Here is a 26,288-nt window from a genome sequence, read left to right on the forward strand (position 1 = left end):
AAGAACCAGCGCCCTAAACGCATAGCGTGACCTTCAAACGAGACTGTCGAGCAGACTGCGAATTCCGAGCTAATCTCCCAATCCAGTTTGTCGAACGAATCTAGCGCGTTGCTGTGATAGTGTTCTGGGTTTTCGACGTTTGGACCTGCATTGCGCAACCCACGACCCTTCGACGCACCTCTTCGCGCGATCCTTCTACAAAACTAGTGTTCTATCGATGTCTAAGGTGCATTCTACGCTACCAATACACCACTCTTGAATTCGCCAAGCTTAAATTACCACACTAATCCCAAGGCGAGAACAGATAGCACTGGTTTTGAGCAGCAGGCTGTCGTGGGTGCGTCGACCTTCAGCACGTACAGCACTTGTCCGGCACGCTTCCGCTCTCCGTGCCGATAACATACTCGTAACACTGGGTATCCCACAACTCGATGTGCTAGCATGGGTTTTCACTGCAGACCGAGCTGCAGCACCCAACGTGCAATGATGAGAGTGCGCAAGGCTTGCGGTACAATTCAGAACTGCAATCGTGAACCGAAAGAAAGACCGTTTCCGAGACGACGGTTCCTCATGCAGTGTCCAGCATGCCCCGCAGGTCCTCGCCTTGCGGCGCTGCCTTGCGCAATAGCAATTTAGTATGCAGTGGCGTAAACCTTGGTCGGTCGCGCCACTCTGTGCAGGAGGGCGGCGAGAGACGCTATTTGATATCACCACTTCCAGCCGGCTCCGATTGGCTGCGAACCGCTGCGCTCGGCGCTGATTGGCCATCACAATCCACACAGCTGGGGTGTTTAAAATCGACTGTCCATGAAACCAACATGTTCAACTGTTTTAAACACCTTGAGCTTGATCATTGTAGTCAACCACGCTGTCGTAAGGTTGTGTTTACAACAGGCTGTTGGAAATTGGCAGGACTCTTGCCAGTTGCTCGTTCATTCTTCGTCGTCGCAGTCAGTGCCGCCGATGACCCACCCCGTGGACGCGATCAAGGCCATCTTCGCCTTCCGGTGGAAGGGCCAGATGGTCGGGTACTGGGCGCTGTACCTCTCGCAAGGCGCGTTCCTCGGCTCGTTCGGCCCCGCGCTCCAAGAGATGTCGTCCAGTCGCGACTCGGTCGCCGACTATAACCCTGCTTTTGCGCTGCATGGCCTCGCCGCCATCGTCTCTGCGGGCTTCTTTGGCGACATCCTCATCCACAAGTGCCTCCTCTCGTCCTTTGGCCGGACGGGTTTGCACCTTCTCCTCGGCACGCTGGCGGTCCTCCTCGCCGCGTGGTACATCTGCATGCCGTATGTCAACCGCTACGGCGGCCACCAATGGGTCTCCTTCTACATGATCCTCAAGGGCTTCCTCATCGCCATCTCGAACGTCGTCATCAACAAGTGCGCGGCTTGGACCGTCCCGGACAACAATACGGTGCTCAAGCGCCGCGTTGTCAACTCGCTCAACGGCGCCTTTGCGTGCGGCACGATCCTCGTACGACGAGACCATGGCGTTGATGCGGCCTTGTGAGCTCAACCTCGAACTATGCGTAGGGTCCGCTCATCGCGATTGTGGTGCGCATGACCAAGGCCGAGCTGCAGTATCTGTACGGCAGCCTCGGCGCGCTCTCGTTCTTTGCCGCGATCCTCATCTTTGCCACCGAGTGCCCGCACGAAGACGGCGAGGAGGCGGCATCGCTCCTCGGCTACAGCGAAGACCTCCTCTCGGTGCCGCCAACGCTCCCGAGTCCGATCAGCGGCGGCGTCTTCCTCCACGTCAGCGACGACCTCGGCGCCGCACGCATCAACGCGGGTACCTCGCTTTGTCGGCTACTGCTCTGCGGTGTCTCACCTTGCGTGTATAGACTCGTACGATCCCGAGAGCAACTTTATCGTGTTACTTGCAATGGTCATTGTGACCTTGTACACGGGCATCCAGGTGGGCCTCGCGGCGTTCCTCTTCCAGTACCTCGAGGTCGTCGTGCCACTCTCGCTCGGCTACCTCACGCACACGGTGTGCTGCTTCATCATGTTTCTCTTTTGGGGCGCGCTCGCCGTCTCGTACGCGATCTTTACGCGGTACTTCTTCCTCGGGTTGCGCCCGATCCACATTTTGCTGCTCACGATCCTCTGCGTTTTGAGCATCACCATGATGACGTCCGGGCAGTTCTTCTTTGGCGCCGAGTACCGCGTGCACACGTTTACGATCGCGCTCGTGTGCTACGCCACGTTTATCTCGCCCCTCTTCACGGGCACAGTGCAGTCGCTCATCGACGTGGTGAGCGACGACCTCCTCGCGCGCGTGAGCTCGCTCCTCGTCTTTGGGTGCTTTTGCGGCGAGTCGTTTGTGCCGGTCCTCATGGGCTTCTTCATGGGCAACTACTCGGGCTCGGCGTTTGGCCCCGAGGCCATTGTCTACATCACCTTTGTCATGACGGTCATGATGATGTTCGTGTCCGGGCTCCTCTACTACAAGGGCACGGAGCGTCTCGCCAAGAAGACGGCGGCGGCCAATGCGGCGGACCCGTCCATGTCCTGAGCCCACGATTAGCAGAGACTCGTTGATCTAGTAACACACTTTCTGATGCTCTTGCGGTGCAGCGCGTTGCGTCCACACCACACACGACAACCCGTCCATTCGAGAGGACGATTCACGCTGACTCTGATCGACGTAACTTGTGGCTAGTAGGCCAGTCGACGCTCGAAGGGATTAGGGTACAGAGTCCACCGCTATTTACGCCTGTGTCGACCCCGCTGCGAAAATGGACAGTGTACACATCTAGGAGCCCTGGGGTATATATATACTACATATTTATGAGGTCGTCTCGGCGTCTGAGTTTGGGGGCAATGCGGCATCGGCATCGGCGAGCAACCTACGCGCACAGAAGCATGAGCTTGGAGCGCGCAACGTGGTCGCACCGGTCAAATTCGTCCGGAGCGATCGTGAGCATGGACGCATCGAGCACCAAGATGAACTCGATCGCGCTCCGAAGGTTCACAAAGCAGTAGCCCGCCCTAAGACTACCGTCAGCATACGACGGACATTCACTTAACGTACTTGGACATGAGATCGGCCGGGTGGCGGTACGCTGCAATGTACTCGGCGTTCGAGTAGAGACCCGGGATCTGCGAGTGGAGCACAATGTAAATAAAGACGGGCAAAAAGTCGTCGGCCCCTATCCGAGGTGCTGCTAAGCGTCATGGCCGTCGTTCACGTCAACGCACCAGGGCGGTTGAGCGCGTCGTCGCCGCGCGAGAGGTTGAGGACGCTGAAGATGATGCTGCAGCAGCGTACGATGCAGTGGATCTTGTCGCCGGGCGACCGGACGGCGTTCATGCGCCGGAGCTCGTCCGTCGCAATGGACCACACGACCTCGTTGCGCATGCACGGCTTGATGTCGAGCATATCGGGCGTCACAAACTACGTACGCTATATAGTGAATCCTTTGGTAGCACGACGTGAGGTGCACCGAGAGCAACTGCATGCGGCGCCAGAGCACCGCGTCTTCTTGACGCCACTCGCGACTGCGCGGGAGCTGCGTCAGCGGAATGTCGGCGAGCTTGTCCATGACGTATTTCTCAATGCCGTCGCGCGCCGCCACGAGCGTCGACTCGGGTGCGTGGCGCCACGCCGGGTGCTTCGCAAGCAGCTCGTCCATGCCGCGGAAGAAGCCTTCGCAGCGCGCTTGAAAGTTGGTGTTGCCGCAGAACGGGTAGTCGACAAAGTGGCTCGACGTCGGCGGCCTACGCACATAAGATTTGCTGACAAGTCATTGGCGAAAGCAGCGTACTGGCCGTCACCGCGCGGTCCTAGGATCGAGCCCAAGAAGCGGCGGATGTGGTCGACGAGATCGCGGGACCCAGGCAGGCTCAGGCGCTCGAGAAATCCATTGTACGTGAGCTCTTCGACCGGCTCACCTTGCGCCTCCTAGTTATGCGGTGAGTCATTGGCACGACGTAAGACAATAACTACCGCCGTCGGTGCCGTGTGGTCCTCCTCGTCGTCAGTGAAGAGCGGGTCCGAGTCGCGCCGCGGACTACTTGTTTCGAGGAGGCCAAAGTCGCTGACGCTGAGGCGGCCGCTTTTGCGCCGCAGAAACCCCGTGGCCGCGAGGTGCGAGAGCGACGAGGCCTCGGGCGTCGTCGCGCTGCCGTCGAAATTGTTGTTGGACGGTGCGTACAAGAGCTGGTCCAGCGCCGAGTTGAGCAGCGCGAGGTCGTGGCGGCCACTGCTGCCGGGGTTTTGCTCTTGGAGCGCGGCGACGACGGGCGCAACGTCGAGGCCCTCAAAGCCCATCGAGTCCAAGTGAGCCTGGAGCATCTCGTGCGCCGTACGCCCCATCTTCTTTTGCGCCGTGAGCAGCAAGCACGACTCGCGAATCGCCGAATACTGCTCGAGCGCTTGCGTCGCATTGGGCGCGCCCGTTGTCGCGTAAATGGCGGCGATCGCTTCGTCCTGCTGCTCGACCGCAGTCAGCAAGAGCTCGTAGCGCTCGCGGAGCGCCGTCAGCTCCATATCGCGGGCCTTGAGCGCCCCTTGGAGATCGTCGCGTTCCTTGCGCAGGAGGTAGACCTCCTTGGCCAGCGCTTCATGGGCATCGTCCACAGGTGGCTCGTCGTCTTGGTTGCTGCGGTAGCTGCTGTCGTCCTCGCAGACGACCTTGCAGAGCCGCATGATTGCATCGTTTCCGACGGCGTTCTCCGCCATGTTCACTTTTCGGAATCTATCCGTTGGGTATCCGGGGCGACATCGATATTCGATATTCGAACCCGAAGCTTCTACTTCCAGCAGAAAAACAGTCGAGCGACCAAGAGCTCTTCGACCGACTACGAGCTGCGCGACCGACTGCTGAGGAGCACAGCTTTACGCCATGCTGCCCTCGCAAGGGCCAAGCAATGTACATAGTAGGAGGACGCTTCAGCCCGGTCGTGCGATGGGTATGGTCAGCCTAGACTCAAGCTCGATGGCCAGCACTGCCTCCCGCCGTCGTAGCGCTTGGATACCTGCATATGGAAGAGGAGGTTCTATTGCATACACCAAGACTCTACGGACGCGACGCCGGCGGCTCCGACCCGATGGCAAATGTGTTGGGCAGGAAGACTGCTGCGCCCGCGGCGCCGCCCTTCCAGCCAAGCATCGGCGCGTCCACGAGCATGCCTTCCGACTTGCGCCCACCAACGGTCGCCTTCTTGACTTCGACCTCTTCGCCGTCGATGGTCACGGTCGAGCCGATCGTGGCCACGACGATGTGGCGCTCTTCGCCCGCGTCCACGCGCGCGTTCGTGACGATCGTCAGCTCGGTTGTGGCGTCGACCTGCACCTTGACCGCTCGGAGCTTCGTCTTGGGGATGGCTTCGACGGCGACAACGCGCGCGACCTTGTAGCCAGCGTACGGAGAGGCCGTGGGGCGCGGGTTCTCGCAGGCGACGCACTCGGCGTCGTCGCCCGTGTTCTCTTGCTCGCACTCGTCGCAGACCCAGTCGCTTGGCATGGTTTTCGCTTCTGCCACGACCTTGGGCAGTATTTTCACCCTATTTCTTATTTTTCACACTTGGAAATAGTGTGTTATGGTCCACCGCCGACGCGTATGCTTGACGCGTATGCTATTCCTGCCCCTTGCAAAAGACATCCACATAAGTAAGTATACGCGGGATCGGAGCTCGGTCGATGCAGTATCAGTACTGCAGGACCTGTTGAGCGCAAATCTGAGAGGGAGGCGCCAATGCTATTTTCTGGAGTTCTTATTTAGTGTTGGTCATCTCTTGTAAGTGCGAGTGAAAATTAAGTTAGGTGCGCATTTCGGATACAATTGGCGAGGAAGAGCCATGACGATGGACTTGGCCCAGGTGAGCCGCGATGTGGAGGCCGTCACGAAGGCCGTCGGCCTGCTGCATGAAGAGCTGCTACTGCTGCGCAAGATCATCTACAAGAACACGAGCCAGCACCGTAGAGCGCAGTACTTTCAGTACCTCGTCCAGGTATGCTAACGCACCAGCACGGCAGCCTTCATTGTACGACTAGGTCAAGCGTACGCATCGCACGCTCAAGAAGGACGAGCTCCAAGCGCTTGTTGCCAAGATCCAGAGCCTCTTGGCGACGCTGCAGGTCAAAGAAGGCTTGCACCACGTGGCGTGGAAGGTGCTCAACGGCGAGGTCAAGACAGACCTGGACGACGCATTGCGGCAGCTGCAGGCCCACATCCAGACGATTGTGAGCGCGATGGAGGCCGAGAAGAAGGCGTACCGCGCACTCGCAGCGCAGTTTGCCATGACGTTCTTCATTCCATTCTGCGTCGTCGCCAACAGTCTCCTCGCGCGGCTCTACGTGCTGCAGCAAACGATCTTGATCCGCTTCATCCAGGCGCACCACTGCCTCACGCTCGGATACCTCGCCCAAGTAGCGCTCGCCAACCCACTGCGCGCTGGCACGACTGCGGTCCAGCTCTCGGGCTACGCTGTGCCCCGCCACGCGCTCACGTACTGCGACGCGCCCGGCCTGAGCTCCGAGGCCTAACTTAATACGAAATGATTGCGCCGCTTGGCTTGCTCGATGGGGTATTGTCATTCACTTGTCAAGAGATAGCAATGGGCGCTGGGATACATCTATGAATTGCTTGGCTGGGTTTGCTCCTCAAAGCTACTATCCAGATAGGCTCTTGCCTTGAATTGGATAATGGACGAAATATCCTAGCCTTGGCGCCAGTCGACAAACTGCTGTACATCGAGCCGCGGCGCCTCGAGCTGCGATAGATTGCGCCAGTACGCATCTGGCATGGCATGCGTCGACGCCAGCCACGCCTTGTACTGCGCTCTCGTCGCCGGACGATGACCTTGGTTGGCTGCGATTGCGCTCGGGTCGATCGCTTCTGCCATTTCGTTGGCAAACCCCACGGGACGCCGGTCTTTTGTAAAGTACTGCGAGTTGAACCACCGAGCGCGAACGCGCGTCTTCTGAGGCGCTATCGCCTCGGCCACGTACCTATCAAGTGCGCTTGAACGAGCGATTTGCTGTTTGCGTGTACCAAAAGAGGCGGTGGCGGTAGTACTCGTCGCGGAAAAGCGTCGGGTCGTCAATGACGTTGCTCAAGACAAACACGACGCGCGTTGCTTCGTGGAAGATGCGGCCGACGAGGTTGATGGCTTCGCCGTCGTTGAGCACCGCGCGGCGGTAGCACATGTGGCCTGGCGCAATGGAATCCAAAAGCTACACACTGTACAGCACACGGCACGACGAGTCCTAGTACCTCTTGGTCGAGAAAGCAGACGGACTGCCGTTGCGGGCACACGGCCACGAGCGGAAATGGAAGCTTCGTCGCAACGTCGTGCAGTGGCCGGTCATAGCATCGCTGGAAGCTCCAGCACGCATGGACGCACCCTGCGTCATCACTATCGATAGCGTCTTCGTCGTTCTCGTCGTAGATTGAAAATGCGTTCAAAAAGCCACTCGCGACTGGAAAGGGCGGGGTCGACAGCGCGCGGTCCGTGTCGATGTACAGGCGCTTTGTGAGCCAGTCAAAGCTGGCTTGCCGCGCCGCGCCGTCGCCCAAGACACTTGTGTATGCCGCAGTCCGCCGCTAGGAAATCGCATTAACAACAGCGAGAGGCGACGGGGCTCGCACGCACAGGCGTCCTCGGAAGCAGCGTCGCGATCCATTTGGCCATGGCTTGTACAAGCACGAGGTTGGCAGCGCGGTGCTCCTTGAGGCGACCGTTCTCGTCGGACGCGTCCGTCGCAGATGTTGCCAATGCATCGGCCACCTCGTGCCATGATAGCGGCTGAAGGGCGTCTTTCTGCGTGCGCAGCGCAATGCGTTCAGCGCGGCGGCGGGCGCGAAACCGAGCTTGATTGGCTCGGTTCTGGAGGCGCGCGCGGGCTTGTCGGTCCAAGCCCTCCATGAGAGCAGCGATGTCAACCGGAAGCAGATCGACACCACTGCCATCTTCCGTCTCAGTGGTCATCATCTTCGTAGACGGCACTGCAATTAGCTCGACTGTCTTCGTCTGCTGATGGCGAATGGCAATGAGGAGTGTGTGTGATGCAAAGCCAGAGTGATGCTAGTTTGTCTCATAAAGCCGCAAACGATGGCGGCAGAGCGCGAGGAACACTTAGCGACCCCCGTGAGTCTTGTGGAGGGAACGTCGATGGAGGGGCTTGATACTGCCCATCTTGCGGTATATAGACACATGCCAACGTCACGACATGAGTCGTAGGATGCATGAGTCGTAGGAGCTGTCGTAGGCTGTCCCACGACCTACATCGTCCACCAAGTTAGCCGAGGCTGGGTTACGACGAGTCGCACAGACCAACGGTCTCGGGAAACCAAGTATGGGGCGATGCCAAACGACAATGTCTTGAACGACAAGGTTGCGCGACGTTGCCTTCGCTGCCAGTGGCGCCCAGGTCGGGTCGAGCCACAGCGTGACGCCGGTGCAGGTGGTGAGTGCATCGAGCGGAGCCAACGTAGCCGTCCTTGCCAATGTAGTTTTGCGTCAGGTCGAGGCGACAACCCGTGGGGCTGCTGGCGCCATAAAGCGCCGCCGCCAGTGACAAAGCATTTTGTTGCCGATCGCGTTGTTGACGAGTTCCAACCTCCGAGTGCCTTGTCCGATCCACTGGCTCCCAAACGTATGGAAGCGTCGACAATTGCACATTTTTCTTTCGTGTTATTGCGCCACGTCAGAGTCTCGAGCACCGGCGAGCGGGAGATGAAAGGGACGAGCGCATTCAGCCAAACGACGAAAACCCCCACGTTGATGAACGCAACGTGCCGTAGCGCAGTCGCAAACGACGCCGGCGGTGACTCGACGTGCACAATGTGCGCACTGCAGATCTCGAGCTCTTGGAGCATGGACGGGCGGGCCGAAGCCAAGATTGCAGCAGCTCGGCCCAGTCGACCTCATCGTCGTCGCGGTAGGCCATCGCAATGTCAAGGTGACAAACACAGTGTGCCACTGACGTCACGGCAGCGACCAAAGCCTTGTCGTACATCTTGTGCCTCCACAAGTACGGGTCGTCAACTTGAAGCGCGGAGAACACCGGCATCGCGTTCAGCACCTGACTTTTCGCAAACGCGACGACAGAGTCGGGTCTCAAGAGAGGCCAAAGCGAATTCAGCGCCTGTTTGTAGTCTTGGTGCATCGCCGCACCTCGCGACGTTTTGACCTTTTTCTCGGCCTTTGGCACGCTGCCCCAGCCGCTGACTGCGCCAAAACATGCGCGACGTTCTTGCTGCTCATCGATCGACGGTCGCGGAGGTAAAACCAAAAAAGGAGTGCAGCAATCGCAGCGGGATATTCCGAGTCATCAAACGTGAAAACGACAGGTCCAATTGCACCCTCTCATGTATCTGAACGCGTCGGCCTATAAAAAGCAATGTCGAGTGTCAATGGATGCGCAGAGGTGTGGGTAGACCGGCACCATTTTGCGCTGAGCAATAACCCGCCCAAGGACTAGCAGAGGTGTTGACGGGCGCGCAGCTGTAGCGTCGCCTGACGACGGTGCGCTTCGAAAGATCTGGCAACTGCTCAGTGATTGGTCGTTCGAAAAAGATTCTGCATTTTCATTGGCTACTATTACTACCGGCTTTCACCGTTGCTGGCAACTTTGCATTTGGATATGGTCGAGACCAAGCTCGTGGTCGCTGGCGCCCTCGCGGTCCCGACGCTCTACTTCGCCTCGGTGCTTCTCCCCGCGATCGCCTCCGTCTCGCTCTCGGAAGGCTGGAACCACATCCTTGCCAACGTCTGGGCGACGAGCGGCCTCCTCGACTACGTCATCGGTCTGCTTTTCGCGGCGCCGTACTTTTGGCTGCGATCGCCCAACCTCCCGACCAAGCTTGTGGTAGTCGCCGGCGTCTGCTTCCTCGGCAATGTCTTTAGCGTCGCCGTCTTCATCGCGTACATCGTCCGCGGCCATGGCACGCTGCGCGAAGCGATTCTGCCGCTGCGCAAAGCGTCGCCGCCGATCGAGAGCGCGGCGCCGTCCCGCCTCGCGTTCATCGTCGCAACATTCACATCGATGGTCTTCTTTGTTGGCTACTGCCTCTACTGCGTGAGCGTGCAGCCCATCTCGGTCGGCTGGGCATACATCAAGGCCGATACATGGTCCTACGTGACGGTGATTGACGTCTGGACCGGCATTTGCATGGTCGTGACGTACGTCGTCGTGCGCGAGTTCCACGACGCCAAGCTCTTTTGCTCGCTCCTCGTTGTCGCGCTCATCTTTCTTGGCAACGGCGCGACGTGCTTCTACCTCTTGTACTTGGCGCTCGTTCGATTCCCTCGAGGAAGTCTCCGCGACATTTTCCTCCTCAACGAACACGTCCTCTCGGAAGACGCGCCGCTGAAGCGCCCGGAGGTCTCTTTAAGCTAGGTTATATCCCTCTGTCTTCAGCGGATTCACGATAGTTATATAGCTCCCAGCATGAATCGGAAGGCTGGGCTCTGAAGACGTCAAGTCTCGTTCGACGAAAATACATGTAACTATGTAACTTGAGAAGCACTCAATACACAAGGCGACGAACTCTACTTGGTCTCGAGCTCGAGCTCGACCAGGTAGCGCATGCGGACTTGGCGCTCCTTGTACACGATGTACTCGCTGTACGAGAGCGATGGCATCTCCGACTGCAAGTCGTAACCGGTTGGCATCTCGACGCCGTCCAACATGTCGCTGCGTCCGATGACGTCGAACGCATACGTATCGTCGTCGACGGTAAAGTGCACCGTGAGGCGCAAGTGGGCCTCATGAAGGGCACCCGAGGGCCACCGCTGGCGCGCGATGGCATCGACCGAGATCTTGGTCGGCGTGTGGGACTGGCCATAGTAGTTGTAGTACACAAACAGACCCTCGAGGAGCTCACTCGGTTCCGTCACGTCAATTCGCGACTGGACGCCTCGAGCAAAGCGTTGGAGGAAAGCGGCGGCATCCCCGCGCAGCGTCGTCCGGTTCGAGAAATACTTGCTGTTTTCGTTCTTGGGCTGCTTGGCATACCACACAAACGACCGCGGCAGGTCTGTCCCGAGCGCCTTGAGGTCACCCAGCGGCACCTTGCTGCGCCCCGTAGCCGCGACGACCAGCGTCTCGCTGGGATCTGGTTGCGTGCACCCGACGGCAAATGTGCTGTGGGTGCCGTCGGCCGCCGACTCGCGGTACTCGGAACTCTGGACGCAGTGCGGCGTCCCGAGCGCCACGTCGCAGAGGAGAAGGTACACCTTGGTCTTCTTGTTGTCCGCGGTTGTGAACGGCGTGCAGTACTGGAGACTCTTGGCGGCTGCGTCGGCAAAGTAGACTCCTTTCCCAAACGCAAGCCCCGTCCGCGGCGCATCGGCCGGCGCAATGCAGAGTCCGCGGTGCAGGATGCTCATGAGGTTCGTGCGCTTCGTGCCGTGCCACAAGAGCGTCCGGTGCCCCGGCACGTCCGTGTCGGCGTCGCGGTCGAGCTCGTCGCGCCGGTCGAGTGTAAAGACATTGGCCACGCGGTAGCCGCTGTTGCAATGACCTTGCACATAGTACTTGCGGACTGCGTCGATTTCTGCGACGGAGCTTTGCCGCAGCTGCACCTGGAGCGCGTCGTAGCAGTAGTCGAGCGGGTGGCGTTCGTGCGCCCGGGCCTTGGCGCCCAGCACAATCTTGCTCGTCGCTGCGATTTCAATGAGCTGACGCACGCGCGACATTTCCATTTGAACGCTCGTCACGTCGAGGAAAGCGGCGAGCTCGGTCGCGGCCGTCGCATCGTCACGCGGGACGCACTCAAAGTACCGGCTGCACTTGGCCGCGATGGCCTCGGTGGCGGCGCGCCACTCGTCGGTGAGCGCTGCGAGCGCCGCGGGCTCGAGGCCGCCGCTGTTTTGGACGTTGGAGAGCACCTTGTCGTTGGTGACGATCATGTCGTGGATCTCATGGAGCTGCTGCAAAGCTTGCTGCAGCGCATCGCTCTGAAGCTCAACGAGCGGCACGTCGGTGAGCGAGAGGTGGTTGGCGGCTTCGTGGAGACAGTTCAAGTCCGTAATCGCCGCGAGGGCGTCCTGCACGGGCGGCGCGTGCACCGAAGCCGGCGCGTCCGTTGGCACTTGGATCGGGCTCGTCACGACCTTGTCGTACTTGGCGCGCTGCGTGCGGGCGACGCAGAGCATGTACTTGCCGGGTTTCTTGACGAACGGCGTCTCGGGCGTCGGCGGGAACACGTTGCTCGTTTTGGACTTGAAGATCTTCTTGAACTCGTTGCCGGCGTTCACCGCGTCCGGGAACGGCGTGTGTTGGTACTTGCCGTCTTCGCCGATGCGACCCCAGTTGGTGAAGAGAATGTACACATCCTGCACCGGGTTGTGGACGACCTGCATGCGGTAAAAGACGTTGACGCCGTGCTGGCCTGACTGCACGTCGACCTTGGTCAAAACGACGGCGTACGCGACCTTGTCGGCATCGACATAGACGGATGGGTTGTTGCCGGCCTCACACTGCGGCGCGACCTCGGGCGTGATCTCTTCGTGCGCGACATGGCCGTGGGCTTCGCAGTAGGCGAGGAACGCGAGAGCGTCGTCGTCGACAGCCGGTTTGGGCGCAAAGGACGGGACGTCGCCGGTCGCCGGCAGCGGTGTCGACGTCAGCGCCGTCCAGAGCACACCCGACGGTTGCGTCTTGGCCAAGTCCAGCGGTGTTTGGCCGTCGACGTCGGTCGCGGTGGTCGAGACGCCGTTCTTCTTGAGCAGCTTTACGAGCAATACGTTCTCAAAGGACATCCCATGGCAAGGGTACACTGCGACGTGCAGTGCATTTTCGCCAAACGAGTTGGAAAGACCGGCGAGTTTGCGCAGGGCGGCCGCCGGCAGCTTCCGGCGCACGACGATCGGAGGTCGGCGGACAACGACCTCTTCCTCGTCGGTTGTCGTGGGTCTTGCTTTCTCGACATCTTCCATCGGCTCGTCCTCGACTTCTTCTTCTTCATCGTCGTCCGAGCCACTGCCCATGTCTTCATCGCTGTCCGAGGCACTCGCATCGTCATAGTCGTCATCGTTCTCGTCGTTGCCGGACACGCTGCTGTCGCAGGCTGCCTCTGTCGTCTCTGTGTTCGCGGCCGTCTTGTCCGTGGCGACAAGCGGGCGCTGGATCGTCGCCGTGACGCTCTTGCCGACCAAAAACTTGGCTTCGTCCGTGAGGTTGCGCATGGCAGCGTGGGCGAGACAGCTGTTGCCGTCCGTGTCCGTCTCAGTGATATCCGCGCCGTGCGCCAAAAGCAGCGTCAAGAGATGCTGCCGCAAGTAACCCGACGTCACATACAGAGTCCGCAGGAGTGGTGTCGCGTGCAGAAGCTTGTCGTGGCTCGCATGGCGGGAGACCGCCAACGGGTGCGACGTCGGGAAGCGGCCACTGGGCGAGACACCGGCAGCAAGCAGCAGTTGCAGTAAAAAGAGCAGGCGCGTGGCATCCGTGCTGCTGTTGTTGCTGAATCGATCCAGGAGCAGCGAGACCACCGAGTGGCCGTCGTTGGCGCGCAGCGAGAGATCGGCGCCCCGACGCTTGAAAAACACCACGAGCTTGGTTGCGAGATCGACGTTGGTGACGGTGCGCAGACCGTGGACCACAGGCGTTGCCCCCGAGCTGGCCATGGTCGCATTGAGAAGTGTCGGTGCGTGGTGCAAGTAAAAGCAAAGCGCTTCCAGGTGCGCGTGGGGCGCCGCTGCGTGGAGCACCGAGGTGCCGTTCTTGTCGAGAGCATCCGCGGGCACACCCGCGTCTATGAGTTGCCACGCAACAGCGCGCGCAGCACCAGAGAACGCGACGTCCTGGGCCGCGAGAATGTGCAAGAGAGTCTCGCCGCGGTCGTTGGGGTGCTGAAGAACACGATCGCTGCTGTTGACAAGGCTTGTGATGAGGTTGCTTGTCTACAAGGTGTGTGAGATAAGATGCGCTACAACAGAGCATCGTACCAGCTCCCAGTTGTGCGTCCGGATCGAATCTTCGACGGCTTGGCGCCGGCAGTAGCCGCTCTGGAGGAGAAGGTGGCAAATGCCCTGCCACTTTTGCTGCACCGCAAAAAAGTAGTAGCTTGCCTTGCGCTTCTTCTCCATCGACGGGTTCTCGACCGTAAAGGTTCCGTGGACGGACGAACCGTGCTGAATGAGCGTCGTGACCATGGCCTTGCGCTCGTGGGCCATCGCGCGGCCGAGCGCCGTGTCGCCGCGCTTATCTTCGACCGCCAGGATGGTCTTGGGCGCGAGATGCAGGATGCCGAGGACGCTGACGACGGCGCCTGTCGCGGCACCGAGGTGCAGCGGTGTGCGACCGAGAACGTCCTGACCCGTGACAACAAGACCGCCAACGAGGCAGAGACTGCCGACTGTCTCGATCGGGTCCGTATCGGTTCTCGGAATCGTCGCCAAGTGGGCTTCGTGCTTCTTGACCTTTTCAGCGTGGGAGAGCGATCTGTGCTGGTGGTGCCAGTCGAGGTTGACCTTGACAAACGCAAAGTGGAGCACCGAGAACCCGAAGCGGTCAATCGCGTTGACGTCGGCGCCGTGTTGCAAGAGCAGACTCTCCACGTCAAACGTGGCCTCGGGAGTCATCGGTGCCGCGTTCACGGCAAAGTGCAATGGCGTGCGCCCGTCGACGTCGGTGACGTTGATGGCGTCAGACGAGAGCGCGAGGAGGCCCCGGAGCAAGTGAATGTCGCGCTTCTTGCACGCGTAGTGCAGGCTCGTGCGCCCCTGGGCGTCGGGCACCGGGATCGCTGCCTTGGTGGTCTCGCGAATGAGCGCAGAGACGACGGTCCGGGCCGGCGGCGCCTCGGTCGGTTTGGCCTTGTGACACGCAAAGTCCCAGTCGTCGCCTTGCTGCACGGTCGTCGTGTAGTCAACGTCGTTGGCATGCAGGAGGGTCTGCTCGACGGAAAGGCCGGCGGCAACAGCAGCGGTGAGTGGCGTGAGCCCGTGTTCGTTCTGCAGCACAGCATTGGCGCCAAACGAGAGAAGCAGGTCGACCAACTCGGTGTTTCGGCGGTCCACTGCCACGTGCAACGGCGTATTCTTGGGCTTGTCGGTGGCGGCGAACGACGGATCGGCGCCGTTCTCGAGGAGCAGCTGGACCATTGGCAGGCAATTGAGCGCTGCGTGGAGAGGCGTGCACGCCGGCGTCGTCGTCGTGGGCTTGATGGGGACGCAGTAGTTGACGTTGGCACCGATATTGATCTAGCCATAAACACATATGAATTCGCTGCAAGCAAAGGTTTGCGACGTACCAGTGCTCTAGCGCCGTCGACATGACCGTGCTTGGCCGCCACGAGCAGCGGGGACTCGTCGCCATCGAGGGCATTGACATCGTCTTGTGTCCACGAGCCACAGGAAAGAAGCGTCGCGAGGACGTCCTTGCCGCGCCAGCGCTGCGCACCCTCCGAAGTCGTTGCCAGTCGCCGGGCGGCCGCCATGTGCAAAAGCCCTTGTGTCGATGGTGCCCACACCACTTCGTCCGATGCCTTTTCTCTCGACAGCGTCCGCATGCGCCGGAGACGCGCGAGGGCCGGCGTGTGCTGCAAGTAGAGCTCCAAGAGCGCCATGTAGGCTGCGTCGCCAGCCTCGTCGTCGCGGCGGACATCGGCGTGCATCGGTCGCTGATATAGCAACAGATCGGCGATTGGCGTGTCGCCGTCGCTGTCACACGCGGTGAACGCCGCCTTGTCGAGCCGCGCCACGACCGCCGTCACGACTGCAATCGGGAGGATCGTGGGCGCCGATGCGAGTGCGTGCAACAAGTTGTGGCGATACGGCGTCGACATGAAAGGAATCATGCCGTCGGACGCGGCCAAGAGGGCCTCGACAAACTCGGCGCCAGACGTCACCGCAGCAGTCCACGTCCCTGCCGTCACCGTAGCCTTGGAGAGAAGCAGGTCGAATGCGGGCTTGGACTTGGCGCGTATCGCCAACGACAGCGGTTGACCGTGCTTCTCGAACACTGGGCCATCGACAATGGCGCCGTGCTTGAGGAGAAGCGTCACCATCTCTAGCAGCACGGGCTTCGTAGCCTCTTCGCTGTTAGCGAGACGCTGAAGCAATTGCTGGAGCGGCGTGCGCTCCTCCGTCGTCGCGCGGTTCGGATCGGCTCCCTTCTCGAGCAAGAAGGTGAGTTCGTCCGTTGACTCGGCCAGTTGACACTGCAGAAAGAGCATCGACGCGCCGTCGGCGTCGACAAAATCGATGGCGCCAGCGTCCGTCGCGTGGTCGATGAGAAAGCGCGAGACATCATAGCGACCCTTGAGCGCCGCGCAGGCCATTGGCGTGTAGCCCCAGTCGTTCCGGCTCCACGCTTCGGCACCGACGCTGTGCAGCAGCCGGACACACGACCGCCACCCGTAGCTCGCAGCGTAGTGCATGACGGTATTGAGCGACGTATCGGCTGCGTTCCTACGCAATGGCACACACATGAGCATCGACACGCAGGCAAAGCAAAATGTACGCGTCGGCGCCGGCGTTCAGAAGCGTCGTTGCCACGGCAGAGTGCCCGTTCATGACGGCGAGGATGAGCGGCGTGCGACGTAGCTTGTCGCGGATGTCGACAGGCGCGCGGGCGCCGAGCAAGACACCCACAACGTCCGCATGCCCTGCCTCGGCAGCCAGCGCCAGCGCTGAGAGCTTGCCGTGGTTGCTTGCTGTGGCTGCGTTGATCTCGGCGCCGGCGTCCAGGAGCGCGGTGACGACGGCCGCGTGTCCGCGCACAGCGGCAATGTGCAATGCGCGAAACCCGTTTGGACTGAGGCCCTCGAGATACCCGGAGCGCATCTCGGCGGGCATCGACTCCAGGAGCAGCTTTAACGTCTCGGTGCGTCCCGACGAGCTCGCCCAGTGCAACGGCGTTTCTACGCGCACAGTTGGACCACAAAGCTTCTTGGTGTCTCGTACCTTTGGCCGTTGTCTTGGACGTCGCGTCGGCGCCGGCATCGAGGAGGATGCGCATCGGCGCCGACGAGGAGCACACGGCGGCGTAGTGCACAGCGTGCCACCCGGCCCTGTCGGCAAACTCGAGTTCGGGCGTGCTGAGCTCGGCCACGAGCTGCCCCAAGTGGCGCGCGTTTGGGTCGAGACTGGCCACGTGCAAGGGCGCGATACCATGGCCCGTCGCCTTCTTGAGCACCGAGACCTTCCGGAAGGGCTCGAGCGGCGCGTCCGAGAGCACGCCAAGGTGCAGCGCGTTGTAGCCCCAGCCAGAGCGAGCGACGAGGATGCCGAGGAGCTTGGTCGCGAGCGCCACATTGCCGCAGCGGAATACCTGCGGCATCACCGCCTCCGCGTTCGAGACCCACGCGTCCGCGGGGTAGAAGAACACCACGAGCTCGTACGTCGTGTTGGGCGAGCTCCACAGCACCTTGCTGAGGCCGGTGCGGTCAAAATCCACAAAGGGATAGGCTTCGCCCATGATGTCCACGTCCAAGTCCTTGAGCAGCGCGTTGAGCCCTTCCTTGCCTCCGCGACTCGCATTGATGGCGCGTCTATCGTCTTTGGGATGAGCGATCAGCGACCAAAGCGACGGCTGCGCACCGGTTGTAGTCGCTGTACGCACTCGTGTGCTGTCCTGTCCCAAGGGATTGCAGTGCGCACTTAGGCTTGGCGGCAAACGTCCACTTGGTCTCCTTGATACTTTGAAACAAAAGGAGCGCCTGTCGAAGAGCGTGAGCCGATGCACGAGGTAGACACAAGAGTGTACCAGCATGTCGTTGTTTTCGATTGCATACTGCAACGCCGTCTTCCGCAGGCCTACGCTGCGCACTGCATGGAGCGTGTGCATCTTGGCGGCTGCGTCCGGCGTCAAGAGCGATGCGAGGAGGTCGTAATTGCGCGTGAGCACCGCACGTACCACCTCCTTGGCGCTTGCGAGCACGTCATGGCACTTGGAACGGAAACTATGGTCGCCCGCCATCTCGTCGTCGGCCACGTCCGTCGCAACGTGCACGATGCAGCGCGCCAAACCCGACTTCTTGTCGATTTTAGTCTTGGCGCTCTTGGGTGATGCGCGGCTGCGCTTGCCGCGGGGTGACTTCTTCGTTGTCGTCTCGGTACCGTCGTCGTCGTCGTCGTCGTCATTATCGTCGTCTTCGGCAGCGCTGGACGCCTTGGTCTTGCGCTTCTTGATGGGCTGTGTCTCTTCTTCGGGCACGCCGTTCCCGGCCTCAACAGCATCCAAGACGCGTTGCACCTACGCAGAGAACGATGAGATCATGATGATGATGGGGTTGGGGTGTCGTGACGCACCCGCTGGGCGTGGCGAGCTGGGAGCGCGTAGGTCCCTGCGCGCTTGGCTTCAAGCGCCACTTCGCACATGATGGCGCGGACCGGCGCCACGTCGTAGGCCCCGACAACGTACGAGCCATCGGGCTTCTTGTCGTAGTAGAGGACGTTGACCGTTGCGCTGTCGTCTTCGAGCATCTCCTCGGTCGTGTCGTCGAGGAGCTCGGCCACGTAGAAGCGCTCGTCGTCGTCGCAGCGGACGGCGACCACGCTCATGGCCTCGAAGAGCGTGTTGATGCTGTCGTCGTCGTAGTGCACCGTGACGGGCGGTGGCGGCGGCGCCTTGCGCTTCACGGCCTTGCTCTTGGTCTTGCTCTTGGCCATGGCAGTTGTGGAACGAACAGGGTAAACTCAATTCTGCCCCACTTTGACCCCTACAGCTCAATCCGGACGGCAATCCGGATGGCGTTCCATTTCGAGGCGCGAGTGATGGTGACCTGCACCGTGGCATCTCGGGACCTCCACCCAGACAGCTGATTCATCCCAGGTCGTTAAACGCGACGGCGTCAAGGTTAATCAGGTTAAATGAGAGGGCGATGATTACCGGTGTGGATTCACAAGGTAAACTAATGCCTGTGGAATGTTCTAAACGAGTGAGAGGACGCGGGTCGGTTATCTGAGAGCGTCGATGCATGAGCCGCCTCATATGTGATCGCCAGCCCCACTTGGGATGGGCCAGTGCAAAAGTCAAAGCCAACACAAGGCCTTCATCGGCGAAATGAATCAGCCATCAAATGAGCGTCGATTCTACAGTGAAGTCCCATCAAACTTGTCATCTGCGTTCTGTTGCCACGAACAACGACGCAAATCGCTCTGGGTTTGTATCAAGGCTCTTCTTCCGGCGTTGGGCTCTCGGTGCGATAAGGAAATCGAGTTGCTCTGCGGTGGCAACCAGGCACCGTGCCATTGGTCGTCCTGCCTCCGACAACAACACAACTCTGGCACTCTACCACCATGGCAGCGCGTCTGCTCGTGGCGCCACGTCATGAGACCACACGGGTGTTTCGAGCGTTACGCAACGCCGCTATAAATAGCGGTACCGCTGTTGCGTCGCGCCAGAGTCCTTTTGTTGCATGGGGCCGGCGCCATGGACGACTTCTTCTTCGAGAAAGAGGCCGAGTGCTGCTTTGACCGCGACGGCGACGTACTGCATCTTGGTATGGGCGCAGAGACTTATGCATCTCTAGAACCCATCGGACCTCGAGCGACTCCATGTCGAGGAAGACATGGCCGAGATCCCTCGCGCCGACTGGCTCCTCAAGACCGGACTCAAGCAGCAAAAGATATCGGTCCTCGCTTCGATTCCAACGATCCTCGCCGCCAACAACTCGAAAGAGAATTTAACGCTGCTCCTCGACGACATCAAGGCAACCTTATGCGCCATCTGGGAGGCTCATGCTCATGCGTAGATAATCTGGAAGCGCAACGAGACCGAGAACGACATGGACATGCTCGTCGAGATCCTCAACTGCCTCATGCACCTCGCCGGTGGCACATGCGACGGCAAGCTCATCGCGTACCCGCTGCCGACGCTCCACGACGAATACGACGAGCTCATCTCGAGCTACCACCGGCAAAAGCAGGCCGCGACCTTCCTCCTCAGCGACGACCAAGTCACCAAGCAGCTCCTCCCAATGGTGCTCGACTTTGTCAACGACATTCAGCAGAAAGACGTGGCCGAGGTCGCGAGTCGGTGCATCGCCGCGCTCGTACCACGCCTCTCGGGCTCGGTCAAGAAGACACAGGTGCGCCTCTGCAGCACGTTATAACTATAGAGATATGCCTCTAGATCATTCGCATTGGCATCGAGAAGGGCGACGTGTCTCAGGCCGCGGGCTCGCGCCTCATTTGTTGCTGGGTCCTCGGCGTCCTCACGGCGTCGACGCTGCTCTCGGAAGCCGACATTGAGAGCCTCTTTTTCCAAAAGGCTCGCGAAATGTATCGCAGCTTGCGTCTCATCAGCCCTCCAATAGATGATGGGTCTGTGCCAAGACACGGACACAGACGTGCGGACGTGCATGTGCATGCAGCTGGATGCGTTGGCGCGCGCTGTGAGGTATAGCTCAAGACAGCGCATCGATTCCACTGTATGCGATTTGCGATGTAGCACGACAAAGGCGTGTGCCGACCTCCTGCCTGAGCTCCTCGAGCTCCTCCAAGACGAAGAGGAGCAAGTGAAAAGCATGGCGTTTCGGACGCTCGTGTCCCTCTACGACTTTTACCCCAAGAAGGAGCGCGAATCGCAGATCTTGCCCGTGCTCCTTGACGTGATTGCCCACACGCCATCGTATTTAATCGGCCCGCTCGCCACCAGCTTTGGACGACTTGTCTTTAAGCTCTTTACGCTCAACGACTTTGGCGCAGAAAGCAGCAGCGTCCTTCTCACGGCCTTCAATCGCCTCGGGCGGCACGCGGAGAACGAGGTGCGCCTCGCTTGCGCCTACAACTTTCCCGCGGTCGTCTTGTCGTTTGGCGCCAACCAATACTCGGCGCAGCTCGACGAGCTCCTCCAAGCGCTCACGCAGGACAAGGCCGAGAGCGTCCGCATCACGGCTGTCGCTGGCCTCCACGAAATCGCCCACCTTCTCGGGCAGCAGCGAGCACTGCGGTACATCAAAGCCATGTCGCTCACGACGCTGCGCGACGAGTCGGCGGTCGTCCAAGGCTACATGATTGCGCGCTTACCCGACGTCATGCCCTACTTTTGCACAAGCGTCGACGACGACCAGCGGGTACCCACCACTGCCATCAAGTGCAAAGTGGGAAATTCAGTGTAGATGGCGTACCTCGAGACGGTGCTCAAGCACATTTTACAGCATCATACGGTCCTCGCGGCCGGCAAGTGGCGCGACCAGCTACGCGTCGTCTCAGCCCTCGAGAAGCTGCACCCGTTCTTGTCCCCGATTCAGCTGTTTGAGCGAATATTTCCGCTCCTCTTTGAGATGATGAACGCGGTGCGTGGGTCGGTGTACGGCGTTTCGGACGACGTTGGGCTTGTAGGGCGCGCGACCGGTCCAGCTCGAAGCCGTGCGCACCCTTGTGACCCTTCACCGCGAGAACAAAGTCCAGACCAACCGCTTCAACATACTCGTGCGCCTACGAAAGGAGTACGCCCAGGGCAAGAGCTACTGGCAGCGATCGCTCTTCCTCGACGCGTGCGACTTTGCTGTTGGCTGCTACAGCCGCAAGTACATTCGACACGTCTTTGTCGAGCCCGCACTCGACCTCCTCGACGACCACGTACCGAACGTGCGCATCAAGGCAGCGTCCCTGCTCTTGGCGTGGAAGAGTTGCTTGGATCCGAATACGCCAGGCGACGAGAAGCTCCTCACGCGCATTCGCATCGTGCTTGAAGCGCCGCATGAAGCCGACCGTGACGTACTTGCCGTCCTTGTACACGCACGCGACCACTGGGCAGAACCCGTGACTCCATCAGACGAGGACAATGACCGCCGCGTCGCTGCTGAGGAGGCGCTTGGCATGCACACGGACCACGACCTCTTCACGTCGGAAGCCAAGTGGTCGGAAATGCTCGAGTATACGCTGATCGTCGGCAAAGACGGGCAGGTCGTCCGGCGCGCGCGCGTCAAGTCGATCGACATAATCAACAAGATTCGACAGCACAGCAAAGAGATGCCCAACCCGCGGTCGTCGTCGACGTGTGTGCCACCGCGGCAGCTGAGCAAGCTGGACGTCAAGCCCGGTGGCACCAAGCTCCCGACGACCATGGTGCCAAAACCAACAGCCACGTCGTCAGCCGTGTCACTGCCAACGTGCGCAACGCTAGCACCCAAGAGTGCCAGCGCTGGCCTCATTGCAAGAGAGTCCAAGAGCGCGACGGCAACAACGGGCTCGCTCAAGCAGATTACCGATCCAGCGAAAATGGCGACTGCGCGAAGTGCGCTCGTGAAAGCACCGCCATCAACGACGACGAGCGCCGTGGCGAGCAAAGCCAAAGTACGTTGAGGTTGATGCGTCGCTTGGATTTCATGCCCTGTAGGACAAGAAGGACGAGACGACCTTGACGAAAATCCCGAACATCCCAGTACCGACGCGTCCGGTCGCACCGGCAAAGCGCGTTCAGTCGCCGTCCATGGTCAAACCGGCAGCGCTTGCAACCGGCACAGCGGCATCAACGTCGACCGCGGTCTCTCTGGCGCGAACAGCGCCGTCCGCGGCCAAAGTGGCACCCTTGGCCAAACGATGATGACCGGGCAAATCGCTAGCATACATACTCCTGCCAACTTATAATGCGAGTATTAGACCGTCGTGGGAAAGCGGCGACGACGACTGAAGTGCGGGTTGAGAATCTGGTGTTGTTGTTTCGCGAGACGGTACCGTCAGTCGGACGTCTGGATACCAGCATCACACAATGTGTGATGGACCAAAAACTCAACCGGCCAAGGTGTTGTTCAAGTCGTAGGTGGCCTTGCCATGAACTTTGCGGGCGATTGCGGTTGAGCTGTCCATCGCAGCTTTTTCTACGCAAGCGTTTGCGGCTTGTCGTGCTGCCACGTCACGTCCATGCGATGCAACATAAAGCGCACAACATCACGTGTGGATTGTTAAGAGTAGTACTTGGAGCGAAGCAGGACGACGGAAACAAGTGAGGTTAAATATGGTCCTTTCGGAGCTCATGGCTGGTGCTGCAGAATTGGCAACTGCCGCGACGACAACTCCATCACGGGCGTGACCGAGTGGAATGGCGACGACCGTGCGTCGAGAGTGGGCGTCTCACCGCGCATAAACGTTCCAGGCAGCGTGCCTCGGATGCTGAAGAGCACCTTGGACGGCGAGAGCACACTGCGGGTTTCCCAATCCTGCCGCCGACGGAACCGGACCACGATCACGACAAAAATGAAGACCGTGCAAGCACCAACGCCGGCTGCGATGGCCGTGATGGAGATCGGTGACGACCCATTCTCGGACGCAGAGTGCACTGAGGTGCCTGGAAGCGTCGCCGACTCGGTGCGTGACGACGCATTGTCAGTCTTGTCGGTCATGACTGCTGGTGGGCGCGTCACTGGCTCAGTCCGTGCGACCTCGGTACCAGCGAGCGACGGATCGCGCACGTCGACTGTTTCAGTCATGTTTGGTCTCGTTGCATTTGGCGTCGGCGCAGGTGTCGTTGTTGCCGGCGGCGGTGTTGTCGTTGGCTCGGGTGTCGGTGACGGTGTCGGTGTCGGCGTCGGTGACGGAGTGGCTGGTGGTGGTGTCGTTGGCGGCGGCGTTGGAGCGGGCGTCGCTGGCGGCGGTGTAGGTCCTTTAGTCGGAGCGCTCGTTGTCGTCGTGGGCGACGGGGAGGGTGGTATCGGAGGCTGCGTCGAAGGCGAGGTCGGCTGGGGCGACGTGGGCGACGTGGGCGACGGCGTGTTTGGCTTTGGCGCTACAGGGCAGTACTCGAAGCCTGGCAGGCACTGTACGGCGGGATACGTGCGGCTGCACCAGAGGTTTCCGAGGTACTTTTGCACGCAGGGTGGGCACTGCGTGGACGCGAGGTCGCACGCGGCGACGCCGATGGGCACGCCTTCGTAGAGGTAGCAGCGCCCGCTGTCGTAGCACGCGGCAGTCGCCGAGGCGGCGAGGCTCATTATGCCCAGGACGACGACATGAAGAGAGGCGCCGCTGCGACGACGTGGGCTGCGCATGGCGGAATGCAAATAACTCGGGTCCAGTGTGCTCGTCTTGTGGTGAGTAACTCTTTTGCTCGCTGTTTTTCACAGTTCTATCTTGGTGTTTGTATACCACATTCAACTATTGGAATATAATATTTGCCGCCAAAGCATGCGATTTTGAGCAAGTGGGCGTAGAAACTGCATATTTGACGCCTGGTCCGACGACGATGCGATCGTCGCAGCGCCGTGGAGGCGTGGGCAGGACGACTACATTTTTAGTAGTAAACTACCGGTACTAGTAGCAACTCGAACGACCACAATGCGCCCTTGATCCACCTTTGTCGGCTCGATGTCCTTGGTCCTTTGTCGACGATTCGGATCTACAACGCTCACAACACAGTGTCTGCCACGTTCCAGTGGATCGAAGGCAGTGTATCGAGAGATCAGGTCGATGGAACTTGCGTCGACGCGCACGATGGGCAACTCCAAACGAGTGATAGCCGCCAAGTCGGTCGTCGTGGTGTCTTTTCCTCGTAATGACAGTGCGCGCCTGTCGAGTCTGGCAGCACTGCTCGAGTGCGTCGGGAAATCACAGCATCGTAGAGCTGACTACGGACGCTTCAGGCACAGAAAAGCGGAAGATCACTTTCGAGAGCAGTTGCATCGACAAGCTTGTTGGTCCTCCAACCTGTCAGGTGTACGTGCTCCCACATGGGAGAGTACACTCTCACTGGCTCACACATGTGAGGAGAGGAAGAGGAAAGGCGCATTGGACCTATCCATGTCCTAAAGTGAGGTCTTGTCCTAGCTTCCCTAACTATATTCGGCAATATCCGAATTTTAAGGCAACGATGGGGTCAAATCCTTGGTCGGCGGACCCAGCGGCAGCACCGACGGGCCTCGACGTCTTCCTCCAGAAGTGGAAGGTGGGTCCTCCTACCTGCGCATATGCTTCCTAAAAGCAACGGTCCTGACTAGGAGGTCGCGCCCATGGCCCTGGACGACGATGACGATGACGACGTGGTCTCCTCACCGTCTTTGGACATGATCCAGCTCATGACAGACATGACGACCGCCGAAGAGACGCTCTCCCATGTATCTGACCGCATTTGCATATGGAAGACAAGACGCGCATGCAGTAGATCCTTTGCGATATTGACGATCTGACGTTTGTCGCGACGACAGCGCCGCTCTTGGCCACCAATGCCATTGATGCCAAGCACGCCATGCTCACGGCGCTGCGTGCTCAGATGGACGCTTTCCACGCGCTGCGACCGACCATTTTGCAGAAGCTGCAGACAGCGTACACGTCCAAGATGCTGCATATCGCACCTGGCGACCAAGAGTACGCAGTCGACTGTCGGCGTCTGCCCTCGACCACGGATTTTGCTGTAGGAACACCATGACTGTGCTCACGACGGCCGAGACGCATCTCGAGCGCATCCTCGCATGCTGCGACGCTTTAAGCCATGGCCAGGACCGGACCTTCCAGCCGCCGACGCTGGACCCGGCGTGGACGTCGACGCTAGCGATGTACGAGCAATGCTACCATGCACACGCGCGGCTACGTGACCTCTATGCGCGCTACGAAGCCAATACTTCGTAAGCTCTTGTTGGGTTGAAACTCTTGGCAGTTCAACGTCCTCCACCGGATGTTTCTCCGACCACACGACGTCGCGCCACGTCATAATAAGACAAGTAGTATGTAAATCTTCTTTCTCGGATGTTCCTGGGCTGCGATGTTCGAAGCAGCCAAAGGAGAACGCTCGTTGGCTGCCAACTAAATCGAATATGTCCGCAGTGCGTGCGCCACGAGCTCTCAGTACTCAGTTGGCCCTCTCAGGCTCACATCGATACAAGACATCAGCATGGCCGACACACCGACGGCCGACACACCTTACATTGAGGGCAAGAACGTCGTCATCGAGATGGACGCGACCAAGGCCGAGCTCCCGCGCATCTCGCGCAAGTTCAAACTCACGTTCGCGGCGATCGTGTTCATCTTGCTCAACGGGCTCGCCTTGTACCTCTTGCACTTCCTGGACCGCGGGTCGAAGTCCCAGTCGACGAGCATTCTTCTCTCGAGCGCGTCGTTTGGCAGCAATGGCGCCAACCAAAAGCCCGTGAGTTTCGCGCCCAACGGAACGCTCCGCGTCGGCGCCGGCACAACTGCGTATCTCGATGCGGCCGCGCTTCCGAGCGACACGATGCAGTACATCAACACGGTGCGCATGGGGACGACCCAGTCGACGTACGCGACCAACATCTTGACATACTATTTGCCGTCCAAGCTCCAATCGGTCGTGACGACCGTGACGGCGAACGCGGACAAGACGCTCAGCATGGCGGAGGCGCCGAGCGACAATGTCCTCTCGGGCAAGACCATCCGCGGTGTCGCGACGCTCTCGGACACGCAAGCAGT

General features: G+C 60.0%; 11 protein-coding genes across 13 annotated transcripts in view; 6 read left to right on the top strand and 5 right to left on the bottom strand.

Moving 5' to 3' along the window:
- Window positions 1-878: 878 nt before the first annotated feature.
- On the top strand, window positions 879-2,680 carry SDRG_13277 (hypothetical protein). The gene is made up of 3 exons (XM_008619355.1): window positions 879-1,476; window positions 1,536-1,794; window positions 1,847-2,680. Exons 1-3 carry the CDS (start codon window positions 964-966, stop codon window positions 2,518-2,520), a joined length of 1,446 nt encoding a protein of 481 aa, XP_008617577.1. The 5' UTR covers window positions 879-963; the 3' UTR covers window positions 2,521-2,680.
- Window positions 2,681-2,758: 78 nt separating this feature from the next.
- On the bottom strand, window positions 2,759-4,701 carry SDRG_13278. 2 transcript variants are annotated; one of them, XM_008619356.1, is made up of 7 exons: window positions 3,955-4,701; window positions 3,773-3,909; window positions 3,452-3,725; window positions 3,207-3,402; window positions 3,040-3,157; window positions 2,901-2,996; window positions 2,759-2,854 (listed from the first exon to the last, which is right to left on the bottom strand). In XM_008619356.1, exons 1-7 carry the CDS (start codon window positions 4,687-4,689, stop codon window positions 2,794-2,796), a joined length of 1,617 nt encoding a protein of 538 aa, XP_008617578.1. In that variant the 5' UTR covers window positions 4,690-4,701; the 3' UTR covers window positions 2,759-2,793. The 2 variants fall into 2 exon arrangements, with proteins under 2 accessions (XP_008617578.1, XP_008617579.1); XM_008619357.1 differs by having other exon boundaries at window positions 3,207-3,725.
- A 285-nt stretch (window positions 4,702-4,986) lies between these two features.
- Window positions 4,987-5,489, bottom strand: SDRG_13279 (hypothetical protein). The gene has a single exon (XM_008619358.1). The coding sequence runs from the start codon at window positions 5,471-5,473 to the stop codon at window positions 5,027-5,029; it is 447 nt and encodes a 148-aa protein (XP_008617580.1). The 5' UTR covers window positions 5,474-5,489; the 3' UTR covers window positions 4,987-5,026.
- Window positions 5,490-5,768: 279 nt separating this feature from the next.
- Window positions 5,769-6,533, top strand: SDRG_13280 (hypothetical protein). Its single transcript, XM_008619359.1, has 2 exons — window positions 5,769-5,960; window positions 6,004-6,533. The coding sequence occupies exons 1-2, from the start codon at window positions 5,808-5,810 to the stop codon at window positions 6,493-6,495; spliced, it is 645 nt and encodes a 214-aa protein (XP_008617581.1). The 5' UTR covers window positions 5,769-5,807; the 3' UTR covers window positions 6,496-6,533.
- A 135-nt stretch (window positions 6,534-6,668) lies between these two features.
- On the bottom strand, window positions 6,669-7,943 carry SDRG_13281 (hypothetical protein; the record flags this gene model as incomplete). Its single annotated transcript, XM_008619360.1, has 4 exons — window positions 6,669-6,960; window positions 7,004-7,185; window positions 7,226-7,555; window positions 7,605-7,943. 4 exons carry the CDS (start codon window positions 7,941-7,943, stop codon window positions 6,669-6,671), a joined length of 1,143 nt encoding a protein of 380 aa, XP_008617582.1.
- A 1,654-nt stretch (window positions 7,944-9,597) lies between these two features.
- On the top strand, window positions 9,598-10,492 carry SDRG_13282 (hypothetical protein; the record flags this gene model as incomplete). The annotated part of the gene is made up of 2 exons (XM_008619361.1): window positions 9,598-10,353; window positions 10,397-10,492. The coding sequence occupies one exon, from the start codon at window positions 9,598-9,600 to the stop codon at window positions 10,351-10,353; it is 756 nt and encodes a 251-aa protein (XP_008617583.1). The 3' UTR covers window positions 10,397-10,492.
- On the bottom strand, window positions 10,360-18,602 carry SDRG_13283 (hypothetical protein). The gene is made up of 8 exons (XM_008619362.1): window positions 18,216-18,602; window positions 17,671-18,159; window positions 17,505-17,623; window positions 16,869-17,455; window positions 16,426-16,825; window positions 15,215-16,373; window positions 13,908-15,164; window positions 10,360-13,862 (listed from the first exon to the last, which is right to left on the bottom strand). Exons 1-8 carry the CDS (start codon window positions 18,573-18,575, stop codon window positions 10,506-10,508), a joined length of 7,728 nt encoding a protein of 2,575 aa, XP_008617584.1. The 5' UTR covers window positions 18,576-18,602; the 3' UTR covers window positions 10,360-10,505.
- Window positions 18,603-19,304: 702 nt separating this feature from the next.
- SDRG_13284 lies at window positions 19,305-22,622 on the top strand. Of its 2 annotated transcripts, XM_008619363.1 has the most exons (9): window positions 19,305-19,395; window positions 19,439-19,618; window positions 19,661-19,996; window positions 20,041-20,178; window positions 20,225-20,307; window positions 20,359-20,983; window positions 21,029-21,205; window positions 21,252-22,208; window positions 22,252-22,622. In XM_008619363.1, the coding sequence occupies exons 1-9, from the start codon at window positions 19,339-19,341 to the stop codon at window positions 22,456-22,458; spliced, it is 2,760 nt and encodes a 919-aa protein (XP_008617585.1). In that variant the 5' UTR covers window positions 19,305-19,338; the 3' UTR covers window positions 22,459-22,622. The 2 variants fall into 2 exon arrangements, with proteins under 2 accessions (XP_008617585.1, XP_008617586.1); XM_008619364.1 differs by having other exon boundaries at window positions 21,029-22,208.
- A 131-nt stretch (window positions 22,623-22,753) lies between these two features.
- On the bottom strand, window positions 22,754-23,934 carry SDRG_13285 (hypothetical protein). The gene has a single exon (XM_008619365.1). It carries the CDS (start codon window positions 23,897-23,899, stop codon window positions 22,886-22,888), a length of 1,014 nt encoding a protein of 337 aa, XP_008617587.1. The 5' UTR covers window positions 23,900-23,934; the 3' UTR covers window positions 22,754-22,885.
- Window positions 23,935-24,699: 765 nt separating this feature from the next.
- Window positions 24,700-25,589, top strand: SDRG_13286 (hypothetical protein). The gene is made up of 4 exons (XM_008619366.1): window positions 24,700-24,792; window positions 24,845-24,961; window positions 25,009-25,211; window positions 25,262-25,589. Exons 1-4 carry the CDS (start codon window positions 24,718-24,720, stop codon window positions 25,470-25,472), a joined length of 606 nt encoding a protein of 201 aa, XP_008617588.1. The 5' UTR covers window positions 24,700-24,717; the 3' UTR covers window positions 25,473-25,589.
- Window positions 25,590-25,734: 145 nt separating this feature from the next.
- SDRG_13287 (hypothetical protein) overlaps window positions 25,735-26,288 on the top strand; it is a gene marked incomplete at its 5' end in the record, with an annotated part of 1,864 nt that continues 1,310 nt past the window's right edge. Inside the window, one exon of the mRNA XM_008619367.1 lies at window positions 25,735-26,259. Within this exon, the coding sequence (XP_008617589.1) occupies window positions 25,735-26,259 (525 nt within the window). The remainder of the gene's footprint in view (window positions 26,260-26,288) is intronic.

The sequence above is a fragment of the Saprolegnia diclina genome (genome assembly GCF_000281045.1).
Source record: "Saprolegnia diclina VS20 unplaced genomic scaffold supercont1.58, whole genome shotgun sequence".
Taxonomy (NCBI): domain Eukaryota; phylum Oomycota; class Saprolegniomycetes; order Saprolegniales; family Saprolegniaceae; genus Saprolegnia; species Saprolegnia diclina.

Coding starts and splice junctions, on each gene's coding strand:
- SDRG_13277 (XM_008619355.1), top strand. CDS start 964: ATGACCCACCCCGTGGACGCGATCAAGGCCATCTTCGCCTTCCGGTGG. Junction 1,477..1,535: donor TTGCGTGCGGCACGATCCTC/GTACGACGAGAC, acceptor AACTATGCGTAG/GGTCCGCTCATCGCGATTGT. Junction 1,795..1,846: donor CGCCGCACGCATCAACGCGG/GTACCTCGCTTT, acceptor TTGCGTGTATAG/ACTCGTACGATCCCGAGAGC.
- SDRG_13278 (XM_008619356.1), bottom strand. CDS start 4,689: ATGGCGGAGAACGCCGTCGGAAACGATGCAATCATGCGGCTCTGCAAG. Junction 3,910..3,954: donor ACCACACGGCACCGACGGCG/GTAGTTATTGTC, acceptor CCGCATAACTAG/GAGGCGCAAGGTGAGCCGGT. Junction 3,158..3,206: donor CGACGCGCTCAACCGCCCTG/GTGCGTTGACGT, acceptor CACCTCGGATAG/GGGCCGACGACTTTTTGCCC.
- SDRG_13279 (XM_008619358.1), bottom strand. CDS start 5,473: ATGCCAAGCGACTGGGTCTGCGACGAGTGCGAGCAAGAGAACACGGGC.
- SDRG_13280 (XM_008619359.1), top strand. CDS start 5,808: ATGACGATGGACTTGGCCCAGGTGAGCCGCGATGTGGAGGCCGTCACG. Junction 5,961..6,003: donor ACTTTCAGTACCTCGTCCAG/GTATGCTAACGC, acceptor TTGTACGACTAG/GTCAAGCGTACGCATCGCAC.
- SDRG_13283 (XM_008619362.1), bottom strand. CDS start 18,575: ATGGCCAAGAGCAAGACCAAGAGCAAGGCCGTGAAGCGCAAGGCGCCG. Junction 18,160..18,215: donor CAGCTCGCCACGCCCAGCGG/GTGCGTCACGAC, acceptor TTCTCTGCGTAG/GTGCAACGCGTCTTGGATGC. Junction 17,624..17,670: donor TCGAAAACAACGACATGCTG/GTACACTCTTGT, acceptor GCTCTTCGACAG/GCGCTCCTTTTGTTTCAAAG.
- SDRG_13284 (XM_008619363.1), top strand. CDS start 19,339: ATGGACGACTTCTTCTTCGAGAAAGAGGCCGAGTGCTGCTTTGACCGC. Junction 19,396..19,438: donor GCTTTGACCGCGACGGCGAC/GTACTGCATCTT, acceptor ATGCATCTCTAG/AACCCATCGGACCTCGAGCG. Junction 22,209..22,251: donor CCGTGGCGAGCAAAGCCAAA/GTACGTTGAGGT, acceptor CATGCCCTGTAG/GACAAGAAGGACGAGACGAC.
- SDRG_13285 (XM_008619365.1), bottom strand. CDS start 23,899: ATGCGCAGCCCACGTCGTCGCAGCGGCGCCTCTCTTCATGTCGTCGTC.
- SDRG_13286 (XM_008619366.1), top strand. CDS start 24,718: ATGGGGTCAAATCCTTGGTCGGCGGACCCAGCGGCAGCACCGACGGGC. Junction 24,962..25,008: donor CCGAAGAGACGCTCTCCCAT/GTATCTGACCGC, acceptor CGCATGCAGTAG/ATCCTTTGCGATATTGACGA. Junction 25,212..25,261: donor ATCGCACCTGGCGACCAAGA/GTACGCAGTCGA, acceptor ATTTTGCTGTAG/GAACACCATGACTGTGCTCA.